We start from the raw sequence: 14,773 nt of genomic DNA on the forward strand, positions 1-14,773 counted from the left end.
AAGCTTAAATTTCATAAAACTAAAGCAAAATATGAACCAAAGAAAGATTCCTGAGATAGTACACGGGGAGTAAGACCACTGTTCCGTAAGAGTAAGCGTCATCTGCTTCAGCGCCAATACCTGCAATGTAAACCTTGGTCAATCCAAGTATATAATGCTACGTTCTCAAAAGAGAACAAGGTATACAACAACGGAACCAACAGGCAAACCAACGGGCTTCCAATACGTCCAGCTTTATATCGTACAAAGAAATAGAATAATTATCAATATCACCTTGGCGACCATAAAACTTCCCTGCAATTTCCATCAACCTGCTTCTTTTGAAACCCTTGTGTTACGAGTTTGTCCGTCAGTTGATGATTTCTTGCACGAAAATCATGACAATAAGAACAGGTCCTTAACACCATTTGTTGGGGATGCAGGATTTGGCTATCCAGAAATGGTAAATTCACAGTAGGGAAATCAATATCATGAAGTTTACATTAACATTAACACTGCAAGATCTGTGTTTTAAACGTCTCTGATTTTTTTTTAATTTCTGGATTGAAGCATATTGAAAACTTTACCAACCCCTTCCATGTAGGGCGTGTTGAAAGTGCTGTGTTTCAAGACATTCTAAGCGAGAAATATCTATTTCCTCTGGTAAAAAATGAGGAAGATGGGGAAAGACAAAGTAGTCTGCTCACAGTCTCTCTGAGCTAGGCCAAGTTAGCAAACTCAGCAAGACTTTTAGCCTTGCCTGAGTTCGTTCTGTCGGTATCGCCGATAGGAAGCTTAGGTTAATACCTACGGAGTGTACTGAAGGTGTCTGGCACCTGTATGTGGATCTACCACCGTCTGTATTTATTCTACTCATTCAGTTGCGTGGTATGTATTTGAAACACCATTCAACTATTTATCTGTATGTAAATCGTTTACAAAGAGAGATTTTACGGTTCGATGCACTTGACCTACATTTTGTGAGAAGTTGTCGACCTTGTTTGCAGCGGAAGGAGAAAAATAATCACATGCCGAAGTTGACCTATCGTAACTGCGGAATGCTACAAATATGGCGGCCAATGGGTGAACCTGTTTCCTGTTGAGCTTAAAAAGTTTGACTGGCACATCGTCTGCCAATTTAATGCAGAAAATATAGAGTGCAAATGAAGTTGGGAACTTTAGTACTACAACAGCTCGAAGATGAGGTGAGAAATTAGTCTGCTTAGTCACTATGGCAGTGGTACCTTCAATGTTGAAAGGTGTCCGTACAGGTATTTGCATTCAGTATAATGACCTGCTGGAGTTTGAAAAAGTTCGAAGCATTTTTCTGAAATATATGTACGGCCCTTTCTTCGCTTGAATAAATCTGTCATATGTAAAATGATAGCATTTATACGTGGAAAATCATTAGCACACCCTTTGCATAAATATGCATGTGTTTATACCAGGAAATGATGTTGTTTATCCCTGTAAATATTCTACACACGTTTTAGAACGTGACACATTCATGGCAACCTATCAGCATTTCACATGAGAGATCACCAAAGTTTAGAACTCATATATAAACATGTTAAATAGGACCTCGTGACTAATGAGTGCCCAGGACAAATACGAAATGGTACTTGGTGTCTATTGAAGATCTACTCATTATACAGTATCATAAACACTGCATATCTCAACATCACCAAGACAATTTTTTATTGCTATATTACATGAAAATAGGCAAAATTAAATTGCACCCTTACATTATGTCCATATGTGATCAGATTCATTCGTCAATGTTCATTGGTTAGATGAATAATTCTGTGAAATGACAATGACTTTTATAAAACTTACACTAATGAAAATACTAAAAGGAGAGTCATCTAGTAAATATTGCTTTTCTTATGATGGGCAGGATAATTTGGTTTAGCTTAGCTTAGTTTAGCTTTGTAGTTACTGAACCCAGGCCTTATGCCTCTATGTTCAGATCCGAAACCTTGTCACAATCCATAGGTTTAATAGGTTTTGTGAAATGAATTTAATTAGTTTTCGTCTATCCCCATTCCATAACTGTTGTAGGAACATCTATGAATAAAACAATGAACATTAATGAATGATAAGAGTCTTAATTATCATTATTGTTATTTTCTTTTTTTTTTCATTTATTAAGTATAATTGGTTTGGACAAGTAATACACATATCTGAGATTTTAATTAAATATTACATTAATAGAAGCTTTGATTAAGGTTTGTCTGTAATAAATTACAGTATTTCTGCATACATTTTTCTATGATACATTACCATGTTTCAGCATACATTTTTTCTATAATAAATTTTGGTGTTTCTGCACACAAAAACTCACCTGTTTACGTATATGTGCTACTAACAGAATCAGCAGAGTGTTCCTGATTTTTTATTTTTAAAAAAGGAAAGTAAGTTTAAAGCATTTACAGATTACCAGAAATGAGACAACATGCAGGGTTACCAGACATGCAGAATCCCTGAAATCAATTTTTTCCACATTTGATATATATTTTCTTCATATATTGCTTCAACACTTGTATTTATGCCTTTGTTACACATTTTGTATATGCAAGTGATTATTTAAAAATTGTGTCATTTTAAAGATTTGTCCGATCAACTTTTTTTGTAAATAGGGCTTTTAAGACTGGAATTTATGTAGTTATGGATTATTATTATCAACATATTTTTTTTATGAAAATGGTGCCAATTCATTGCTTTGATATTGTTTCCAGACAACTTTGCCAAATTAAATCTTCTGGCTGTATAATTACATAATGTCTTTTTTATTTATTTAGTCTCCTATGGTACAAGCCTGTTTCCATGGAGACCCAGACGAGGTTCGAGCCCTTCTTTACAAAAAGGAAGATGTCAATTACCAGGTCAGTTTCCATACTTGTAACAAAAGGATATGAATTTATATAATATTATAGGGTTCTACACAAATTGCATTACTCCTTTCCATCTGATAACAACACTAAAATAATGCTTTCTGTGTACTACATGCATATGAAATTAGGAATCGCTTAAACATTATAGTCAGTCTTTAGAACAAATGACCTTTTTAACTTCAACCTGTAAATTTAAGATAATGGTTACTTAATATGTTTGGTATGAACCATATCAGCATTTACAAATTAAATATTTAGGCCATTGAAGCTTCTGTTATAATACAATTTCAAGATCAATATCTATGTAAGGATGGGAGAATCTTTTACAGGTGAAATAAATGTCTAAGCTTTGATTTCCACCTGCAGGATACAGAGAAGCGGAGTCCGCTCCATGCTGCGGCCTACTGCGGAGAGGCAGAGATTGCAGACCTCCTTATTATGAGTGGTGCTCGTGTGAATACAAAGGACAATAAATGGCTCACTCCTCTACACAGGGCATGCTCCTCAAAAAGTGATGTAAGTTAGAACTCTGGTAGAATGAGAGACATTTTATTATGTTCCAGACTTTCTGAAGTTTTCTTACCATTGCACTTCAAAGTGGCGTAAGCATTTTCTAAGTTTTTTATCCTCAAACAGTGAATATTATATATTCTGTCCAAAGATTACTCTTTCAAATTTAAAAAAATTACTATCTAGCTACTGTTTGTTTGTGTGAAAGAAATAGGAATAGTGATTGAATTTTTATACAAGAACAGAAGATGAAATAATTGAATTTTGTCCAAGAACAGAACAATTCTTTTAAGAGTTACTCCCCTTGGTGATGTCAGTCTGGAGGCCCTCTGTTGAGTTACATTTTGACAGAAAACATCTGAAGATTTGCCAATCCCTAATAAGACTGCATTGTATTACAAAATTATTAGGATAAAAGAGTGCTACCTGCTTGTAGTTTTGGATTATTTGCATTAGTAGTAATTTTATATTAATGTAAAGTTTATTCCAGAAATAAGATATATCAGGGCGTAATAGAATAGCTTTTTTGTCTTCAGCATCACATGTGTTTTTCCCCAGTAAACCATCACTACATGTACTGTAAAACAAAATCCCCACTCTAAGCCACAGGGTTGTTTCTCTGCTGCTAACTTATGTAAGAATTTTCAACATAACAAAAAGGTTTGTGACTATTAGATAAAAGAAAATAAAGTCATTCATTCCTTCTATTTTGTTAATGAATATGAATTCATAGAGAGTTCCTGTTGTGAATTTATCTCAATCTTAAAATTAACAAAAGAAAATCGCATTATGATCAGAGTTGGTTGAGAGTACTTTAAAAAACATATTATCATGATAATCTTATTTTAGCATTTTTATGGTGAAACATTGCACTAAAATATATTTGCTTTGATTGCAGTTTCTGAGTGTTACTCATATAAGAAATAACCATTGTGGATGCTCAAGTTCATCATTGTGCTAATGTGCCAAAAAATGACATTGCACAAAAATTTGACTCTACTTATGTACATTTCCAGTATAGAAACGTATATAAAAATGTATACCATTCAAAATAGCCCTTGTAAACAGTCATGCATCCTTGTTACCATCTATTTATTTATTTTGTTGTTTTTTGTTTTCCTTTTTTTGATTGTCCATAGAAGTTTGATTATTTTAATAAGTATTCCTTTATACTTGTGGTTTTCAGGAGACTGTGGAGACTCTCCTTCGTCACTCAGCGGATGTAAATGCCCGAGATAAAAACTGGCAGACACCACTTCACATTGCTGCAGCCAACAATGCTGTAAGATGTGCCGAGTACCTTGCTCCACTACTGACCAATGTGAATGTGTCTGATCGGGCTGGAAGAACGAGTCTACATCATGCCTGCTTCAATGGCCACAAGGAGGTAAACTCAGAGTACAGAATTAGCCTAGCCTGATATCCTCATACTAGGATGAAATAAATGTTGTTATAAAAGAGGTGGACAATTACAAGTCTTGTCCTGAAAATATGAAAAATTGGTAGAACAACATAATGCATAGCTAAATTGATACAGAGAGTATTCTGTATACAGTGCTAAAGCAGCATTCAGTGTACCAACATTGATGGATGTGGATACAACTTTGTTTTCTTTATTAAACAGTTATTGGAATGTGTTGAATTTGATGACGAGAGAAAGAATCACACAGAATTTTGAGGCTGATACATGTTAACTTTATGTTTTGTTTTCTTGACAAGATGACCAAACTTCTCCTTGAGAAAGGAGCGACCATCAATGCATTTGACAAGAAAGACCGTCGTGCAGTCCACTGGGCAGCCTACATGGGCCATACAGAGGTGGTCAGTTTGCTGGTAGAGAAAGGGGCAGAACTCAACTGTAGAGACAAACAGGTGTGCTGTGTTATGTAGTTAAAAAATATTTTTTAAAAATATTATTTGTTTAAAACAATTGCAAAACAAGCTTTAAGCTTATATTAATCACTCCTGTTAGCCTGGATGGAAGTACGCAAGGGGTCTTTCTGTGGGAGTAAAGCAGAGTTCCTTTGGAAAACCCATGTGGTTAGGCAGGTGATCCCCATTCCTTTTCACATCCGTTCCCAGTATCGAACCCAAGATGCTTACGTGAAAGGCGAGTGTGTTACCACCGCCCTTCTGTGTATAGTTGATATAAGTAAGACCAGTTCTGACCAGCAGGTACGAGATAGGCAGCTTTGTAAGCTTCCTCATCAGAAAACCGTTCTCAACTATTTCATCCAAAAACCTTTTGGTTTCAGTGTACTTCTTATCATGATATGGCCTTTCATTGTATTTAAATCATTAGAAAACAAATTTTGATTGCTGTGAATTTGATCAATGGAACTTCTTTGTGTTAACATGTATAGTCGTCCTGTCTTCGTGTGTGCCACATGACCTAACGTTTAAAGTCATTTGAAAACAAATGCTGTCAGAGAAACTGCTTGATGTCAATGTTTCCACTGTTATCCAACATCTTCTGGCCATTTGATTCACTTTAAAAGTTAAGTAGAAAGGAAACTGAACTTCTTTATCAGAGAAAATTCTTTGTGTCAATCAAATCTTCTTGCTATTTTCCACCGGTCATATTTCCAGAAATTCTATGAGTAAAAAAAATTGCTGATTACAGGACTCTGGGGATTCGTGTGTATATTTATCACTGTAATCATGTTCTGCTGGAAATTTCCAAACTCCGTAGGGCTATCCCCATTCACATAGATTTAAGCTATGAAAGATTTGGTAACTGAAGGCATTTTTGTTCATAATCAAAATCTCAAGGCTATTTTACTCCTGATTTGTGATGCCAGTAGTATTAAAATCAGGCAAACTTTTGGGGTCACAATATTTATTTTCTTTAATGTCATTTTCATGATATGTAAGTATCATTGATTTCATTAGAAATCCTTCAGATAAGTTATGGAAATGAGAATTTGGTGGACTGTATATATGGTTACACTGTTGCAAATTAATGTCATTAACCAATCAAATGTCATGTTAAAATTCAAATGTGTTAGAATAAGTATTATATCTATGTCTGTTTTTAGATGTATACTCCACTACACGCATCATCAGCCAGTGGTCAAGTCAGTGTAGTTAAGCTTCTGTTGGAGCTTGGTGTGGAAGTGGACGCTGTCAACATCCATGGTAATACAGCGCTACACATTGCCTGTCTCAATGGTCAAGATGTGGTGGTCAGTGAGCTGTTGAGTTATGGTGCATCCATTAATGCAGTCAACAACAGGGGAATGGTAAGGTCTTACTCTTCAAATCAATAACATCATGTCGAGTCTGTTAACACCAATACATGCTCTACTCAGAATAACCCAGACTGTTTACTGGGTGATAAATTCACCAAAATGACACAAAGATGCATTTTTATGATGATTTATACATCAATATTTGGTTTCACTTGTCATTTTCAAGCCAATACAATTACAAAGTGAGTATAGATATCTGTATAGTAAATTCTGGCCCATTTTGTCTTGTTGCATCCTGTACTTAAATTCTCAGAGATTACAGTTTATACAAAGGTCAAAGGGAGGAAAATGAACAACATCATATTATGCTACTGTTGCAGACATGCTATGTAATATGTGCTAAAAATTAGGATTTATGAAAAAAATGTGAGACCATTAACATCATGTTGTAGACACCACTCCATTATGCAGCCTCCTCAACTCATGGCGGAATTTGTCTGGAAATTCTGGTGACAGAAGGAGCCAGTACAAAGCTCCAGGTATGTGATGTCGCATTATTGTTTCACTGGCTTTATGCCATTTTCGGCAATGCTACAATTTTTTTGCGGAAAAGTATCACGATTTGTTTTTTAATACATCAGAAATAATATTGATATATTTTGTTATCCATCTATTTCAATGCTGTGGGATTTTATTCTGAAGATGCAACATTTCAAATTTTTCATCATGATACTTACAGTCAAAATACATAAATGCTTTTAAGGGATAACGGTTTTTAGTATTTGTGAATGTTACATATTATATCCCTTTGGACTCCAGGAAAGCTGTAGAGTAGACTGAACAATTATGTTATGAAACTGATTTGATTTTAGTTAAGCAGAAAATCACAGAAAAATTTGACATAATGTCATAATGAAAGTATTGATATCTGAACTTGTTAGAAGAATGATAATGATTTAGATGATAAATATCAGTGAAGTTCTGTTATTGCAGAAGAATAAGTCGTGATTGGGGGTTGTTTTATTGAAAAAAAAGTCTACTGCTTCTTTGGCTTATGACTGGGTTATTTCTTATAAGGTTTTGTTTCAAGCCAATGTCTTCATTGGTCATTATTGATAATATTCATGGGTAGTACCCTTTCACAAAACCTAGATTCTTCCTGTGATGGACAATGCATTTTGAGTTTTGTTTGATTTATATAGAATTAAATCTATAATAATCAAAATTTTGTATACAGGTTTATAGTTAAAATGTTTATTGATACTCTCTTTTGAAATTTTATGTGCTTTTTTTTTTTTCTTTTTAAGTTTAAGACTCGAATACATATTTGATATTTTATAAGATACAGGTTCCCACTGCTGAAACAACCAAACCTGGAGAAGGGGTCCTCACCAGGGAAACCAAATACCCCATCAGTATGTGTGCCCTGCACGGATTGGTCCCATTCCCCTAATGTTCCCTTTCTTTAAGACAAAGCATAAACACTGTCGAACTGCTGCTGTTTGTATGATTTGTATTATAACAAAACTTGCATACAATGGACTTTTACTTAAATACCAAATATTTCTTTATCCTTTAATTTCTGACTACAATACTTTTCTGATATTCACATGTCCTTTGTAGCCAGGTTTTGATATAATCTCACCGTTTATTCTGCTTGGTCTGCAAAATAGACATCTAATCCTAAATGTGTATAATCTAATACTATGTATGAGTTACTAAACATGCAATATTTGAACTTGGACATAAACATCAGTATACACTGTATATAAGATATTGAATGTCTAGAGGTATCTGTGAATAAGATACATACTAGTACATTGCATTGACACCTGGGTGTAAGTCGACCAAGTATTCATTGTTGGAAATCATGCTACTATATGAAAGCAAATTCATCAGAATTGGGAAAGTTTTAGAGAATTTTCCAACAAAAAAACACATTTTAATTTAACTTTTTTTCAAGTTCCATTGGTGCCATTGAGCTAAAAAAAAAAATTGTGCAAATGTTGAAAACGGAAATGAGTTTTTTTCACCTTTGGGATAAAAATATTAAGAACTGTTTAAATAAATTGATGACTTTCTACTACTGGTGATATATATATATATAGGTCTTTATTGTCAGATGATCCCATGAATCTTTTGTTTTCTGCTCGTTCTTGGTGGCACTGTATATGAGAGTTCTAGGATAATCTGACATGATAATCCCTCACTTTAAGAACATCTAATCATTGTATCTTCACTTTACTATCATAATGGATATACATGGCCCAGCACAGTGGGTATTTTATTGTCCTGAAATCTGTTATCTTACCCCTATTAGCATACTTTCTGGTGAAATTTTTTTCGTGCTTTCCAATATATGTCAGATTATCTCACAAATGTATGATGTTGAAATTCTTAACCTGTTTTGGTTAGTTGTCTGTCAGAGACCAGTTGTTTTATTGTATTGTGCAATATTTCTACCTGCCATATATGGTAAATTACAATAATTGTAAAGTCCACCAAAGTATATTTCACATGTTTGTCGATGCTTTGGAACTATATCTGGATCAATACATTGTGATCAAATAGTCTGTTATGTTGTCAGTTATTTTTACCAGATTTAATAGAAATGTTTTCAAGATCCTTTCAAAAGGTCTTGAATTGATGGTGGAAGGTTATATTGTGGCAGATGATTCCTTATAAATTTGTAATTCATTGCCTTATTGTCCAAAATAGTAGAAATGTGAATCAAAATGACCAAGTGGTTATTTTACTGTGTTGGCTTCCTTTTGTTTGAGTCAATCAAAAGACTTATATAATGTTGTCACAATGCATGGTAGAGTAACGGTATGATATACATCTATAACAAAGTGACCTAGATAACAAGGTTCCACTATATTGTCTCTTGGCCTATCAAGCTGCAGTATTCTTCTTGCTGATTTCAAAGACTGGATAAGAAGCTGTCAATATAATAACACAAAAATATTGGACCTAAAGAAGCTTTGAAAATTAATAAATAGTAACAAACATTTTATAGTGTATAATTATATTGTTTTGTATGTATTGTGTCCCAATACAAACATGGATGCCTGCAGAACTCATTACCTGTAGATTTTTTTCAGTGAACTAACATTTTAGTATCCAGAAACATCACATATAAGGAGGATTGCTGAACCTAACACCTGAAAACCCATGTATTGTTTGTGTCTGTTACTGACATGAAAACACAAATCACTTGTTACCATGACAAGTATTGCTGTCTGTCTGTGTGTCTTCTATCATGTGTTCCTGTTACCATGACATCAGCTCTCCATCTTTCTTGCAGTGTGTTGAAGGACGTACCCCACTCCATATGACAGCTTTGCATGGTAGATTCACTCGAGCACAGACACTAATCGAGCATGGTGAGGCTTCCAGCCCCAGAAGATATTTCATAATAGCTCTTTGGGTACACCAAAAGAGACTTAAGAATTCTCAGAAAAATCCTATGTAAAACTACATGTGATCTGTTAGGATCTTACAAGCCATAACGATACTCCTAAAGAGCTAATTTGTAGGGGAGGGGGTGTGGGGAATTGAATTTATAGGATATTTCTTATGAGCTCTTCAAATACTCTAAGATGCCCTTCAGATACTGTTAATGACCATTCAAATACTCCAGTCATTCAGATACAATAAATCAGGCATTTGAATACTAAGTCAGTCATTAAAATACTTCTCATGAGTCTTTTAGGTACCGTAAATAAGATCTTAGGGTGTTTTGTATGATTATTATGATAATTGAAATCTTTATGATATTCAAGAAAGACCTTCAATTTTCACCAAAGGAAACCCATCTGATGCCTAAAAGGTTTGTTCCCATGAAATAAACTCCAAGAATTCTTTAAAAAGTTCGAGATGACTCCCTTAGTCCTTCAGTTCCAAACGAGCCTTTTGTTTATCTCTATGAAACATTTTGAAATATGTCATCTTGCCATTCATTTTCCTTGTTTTTATTTCTTTTTTGTCTCTTTTCTTTCAATAAATCAGCCAATATTAAGTGTTATATATGACATTCTTCAGATAGCTACACATGAAGCTTTCAGATTATGTTGTTATAACTAACAAATTCCTGTATGGTGTGACTTAGATTTCTTTGATTCCTTTCATCACACATAACCATCAACCATTTGTGTGCGATACTTACAGAAGTGTTTCCACAACTAACTTATTTGATTTTTCTTCATTGTAATGATTTAAAGAGGAATTTGATTGGTCAAGATTTGTAGAATTGATGTAAATGGGTTTGATTGGCATGCTTATGTCAGGCTTTTAATTCATCAATTTTTATGATTTTTCTATTATTTAATTTTTTTTGACTCCTCCATATCTTACATTTATAATTATTTAGCAGTCTAGTACTGGACTGGCTTACAAAAGAATTGTGCGCTTTTTGGCTTCATTGTTTTGTATGCAAATACTTATCACTTCAAGTAGGTCAAATTAAAATCACCTATTTTGTTGCAATCATAATTTTGCAATGATTTAAGAGACAAAACACTGAAAAATATTATAGTTGATAATAGACATTGCCATTGAACAGCATATGACAGTTAATAAAAAGTGATGTGGAATTGTTCATTTGGTCAGTAGTCTGTTGGATTTTTTATTACATTTTTAATACAGATGTATATGTGTGAATACTTTAAACGTTCTATTGAAGGATATGTTTCCAACATCAGTACAAAAAATGTACGCCTAATTATATCATAACATTGTAGGATTAGACTGTCCAGGTAAGAAGTTTTTCTACCCCCAGTTAAAGAAATGATTAAAACCAGGGTCAATTAATAATGAGATGCCATTTTTTTTTAAATAAAAGTATCTGATTTCTAGATTTTATTTAAAAGTTGTGAACATGTCACAATCGGTTTAAGAAACAAAAATACTGCATGATCTTAAAAGCATGTCAATTAGATTAAGATAATCAGTTTCATTTGGTTTGCTTGTATCAAAATTTTGCATAATTCAAATATTGCTTGATTTGTAAATTAAGTGCAAATAAACTTTGTGAAATTCCATTATTCAAAAGAAACTTATGAAATGATTACTAAGGTTTTCAAGCAAGCCTATTTTCAGAATTCCATTCAAATAATTTGTTCATGATTTTAATAAAATAATGGAATATGCATGTTTCATTTTCTACCCTTGCATCCCAATTTGCTTAAATTTTTTCTGGGTATAGACAGAAAAAAAGGAAAAAAATTTTCAAGTATGCATGTGAGAAAGGCCTAATTTGTAGACTTGAACTGTAGCAGTATGTGGTATATTGAACGGCAGTCTGCAGTGAAAAAAATTCTTGTTTTGTAACTCTTTACTTTTAGTTACCAAAATCTACATGCAAACTTCTGACTTCTTGTTAATATTACTTGAATTGGTGACAAGTTCCTTTAATGTTTAGTCTTTATTTTTATATTCTAGAATAATGAAAGTAAAAAATAGTCTAAATTCTAAAATACTTCATTCTGAACACTGCATATGTAAATTATATGAAAGTATCTTCTTGTGCTTAATACTGGTAAAATTTTATAATATGACTTTCTCATCATTTTATCTGATATTCTCCCTACATCTCTGCTTGAAAGCTTGCTCTTACTTCATCATTATACAAGTCCTTTATGAATGAATTAATGCATTATGTATAATGCCACAGAGATGTATACTGTTATGTTTTAGATGTTTGTATAGTCTTTATACCCAATCAAGCCCATCACATTCTATCATTTTGCTGACTGATAAAATGAAAGAATAGTTTTCAAAATCAAACATGAAATATTATTTTGTCATCAGTTTGGAAAAATCTAATTAACAATTTAGAGAAAAATTTTCCATTTTTTTTTTTATTAAATTTGTTTCAAATTTGGTAGAATTATATGATATGCTGAACTAGTAAATAAGCAGCTTTGATCAGGATTTTATGTCTCATGACAAAATTGTAAAATAAAGGTTCAGGTTGTCATGAAAATAAGACAAATCCATATCAATCCTACTTGTGTGTAGACTTGGCATATTTTTGTGTTTCAGGAGCTGAAATTGATGTCTGTGATAAGATGGGAAACACGCCTTTACATATTGCGGCACGGTATGGACACGAGCTTCACATTAATACTTTATTAGAGAATGGAGCAGATCCACTCAGGTATAGTATATATACTCACAACAATAGCTGAATAGAGTGGAATACTAGATATGCAGCAGTGGGCCAGTACTTAATAGGGACAATGGGGGCCACAGACTCTTGCACGTCTATGACCAAGTATTAAACAAAGCATAGCCAAAGTGACTACAGTACATTGTTACCATCTTGTGTATTGTTTTATCTATAATCTCTCTACACTCTCATCACTCTATTTTTGACTTTAGTGTACATAGGATTATAGTACAGCCGAAAATGTTTGTTGATTCTTTACCATCTCATGCACTCTGTACATCAGTGCTAGTATGCTCCACACTGTCTGATGAAGGTAACCATGTAGTCATTAAAATCACACTCAAATCTTCTAGTGGTTAAGTTTTAAAATCTTGACATTACCAATATGATGAAAATGTTTCGAAATGACTGAGTAGGGCTTTCAATTCAATCATGAGAAAGGGTTGTAGGTTTGTTTGTGATATAAACCGGTTTTGCCTGAACATTGGGTTTCATAAAGATAATTTTATCATGAAATCTTTCCTTAAATTCTGGGTGCCTATGGGTTGTTATATATCACATCTGAACAATTCTTATTACTTGACTATGTATTTATCTATTTTTTGATTGGCCAATTCTCAATATTCTCACCTTACTCAAACATTGTAATAACCCCAAACATCAGCATTCCAGGTTGATAGGGCAATCCAAAAATACTAAGTTTGTGCCTAAATATAGTAACAAGAGGCTTCCCTATATCCTGTAATATCCTAACAGCGTTCAACATTAGTCTTTTTCCTAGGTGGATGTATAATTTCTAAGAATTGTGTTAAAGTAGTAATAGGTTCAAGCAGTCTTCTTCTGGTGGTTTTTAAAAGACTTGATCCTGTTTAAAAGATATAATAATATTGAATAAGGGGAAATTACTGTTTCATCGTCAGTAATGTTGTGATGTGTTTCCATTAAGAAAACTTCACAAAGAATGAATTTGCCATTTTTACTACATCTGGGTCTGGGTGTAGCTTGACGAAGTTTGATTTTTCTTTCGTAATTGTGGACTGATTTCATCCTGTAGTAGGGACCCCTGGCACACTTCAGTCTGGGACAACAAGAATAATTTATAAACGAACCTTCCTGTGAGCTGATAGTATTTAATTCCTTGGTGTTTTTTTCAAAAGTCACAGCTTATCTTATACCATTATTTGGTACAAAAAATGTTCTAAAAGAAAGTAGCTTCAAACATATAGTATTGTTTACAGACGAGGAACCAGTGGGATGCTTCCTGTACATGTAGCTGCAGCCAATGGCTATGTTGACTGTCTCAAGAAATTACTGTCAGCGATGGAGAATCTGGATATTGATATGACTGATGACTTTGGTCGAAGTTGTCTACATGGGGCAGCATGTAGTGGGTGAGTAGATGTTATGACTTGGTCGGGGGTTGGTAGGGTTTAGCATCCTGTATGAAAATTCATAGTACAATTTATTTAGTAAAAGCTGATAAAGATGATAAAATCAGTGAGTAGATCTCACAATGAGGGAAGAGTAATGAAGATTATGTCTTGGGTATGATATATATAATGGTAATGTTATCACGTGAGAATTTGTTGTGTGAATTGTATGGAGATCAGAGAAAAACTGTCTCAATGTGATATAATATCATACTGATGTGCTTTCAAAACATTGCTTTTGTCTTATTTTGCAGACGAGTTGAGTGTGTTGATCTCTTACTAAAGATGGGAGGTAAACTTGGAATGTTAGACTCAGAGGGCAGGTATGTTGAGCAAAGTAACTCGTAGGATTCAAACCAGGTTTGTCTGGTTTAATAGTCTGACACGCAATTTATTGAACTAAAGAGAAGTTCTCTTTAGCCGAACAGTGTATTGTGACTTTTCGTTACCAGGGTTACATATTTCCCCTCCAGGAAAGAACTTGTTCTATTATTTCCAGGGATAACAGCAATGTCTGTGGAACAATGCAAAGTATTATTTCTGAGTCCCTATATGGACGCCAATATAACAAAAGTCATTGTTTATTAATTTCAATAC

At 33.7% G+C, this 14,773-nt stretch overlaps 1 protein-coding gene across 1 annotated transcript in view; it reads left to right on the forward strand.

The window, feature by feature from the left end:
- Positions 1-1,142: 1,142 nt before the first annotated feature.
- The window catches only part of LOC132560504 (serine/threonine-protein phosphatase 6 regulatory ankyrin repeat subunit A-like), a 31,608-nt gene continuing 17,977 nt past the window's right edge, over positions 1,143-14,773 (forward strand). The window contains exons 1-11 of the mRNA XM_060225169.1: positions 1,143-1,184; positions 2,781-2,864; positions 3,240-3,389; positions 4,570-4,770; positions 5,103-5,255; positions 6,422-6,625; positions 7,027-7,113; positions 9,882-9,960; positions 12,620-12,734; positions 13,985-14,137; positions 14,431-14,499. Coding sequence (XP_060081152.1) covers positions 1,143-1,184; positions 2,781-2,864; positions 3,240-3,389; positions 4,570-4,770; positions 5,103-5,255; positions 6,422-6,625; positions 7,027-7,113; positions 9,882-9,960; positions 12,620-12,734; positions 13,985-14,137; positions 14,431-14,499 — 1,337 coding nt within the window. The remainder of the gene's footprint in view (positions 1,185-2,780; positions 2,865-3,239; positions 3,390-4,569; positions 4,771-5,102; positions 5,256-6,421; positions 6,626-7,026; positions 7,114-9,881; positions 9,961-12,619; positions 12,735-13,984; positions 14,138-14,430; positions 14,500-14,773) is intronic.

Source organism: Ylistrum balloti, unplaced genomic scaffold, assembly GCF_031769215.1.
Source record: "Ylistrum balloti isolate Yb309-2 unplaced genomic scaffold, AGI_CSIRO_Ybal_v1 Utg371072, whole genome shotgun sequence".
Lineage (NCBI taxonomy): Eukaryota > Metazoa > Mollusca > Bivalvia > Pectinida > Pectinidae > Ylistrum > Ylistrum balloti.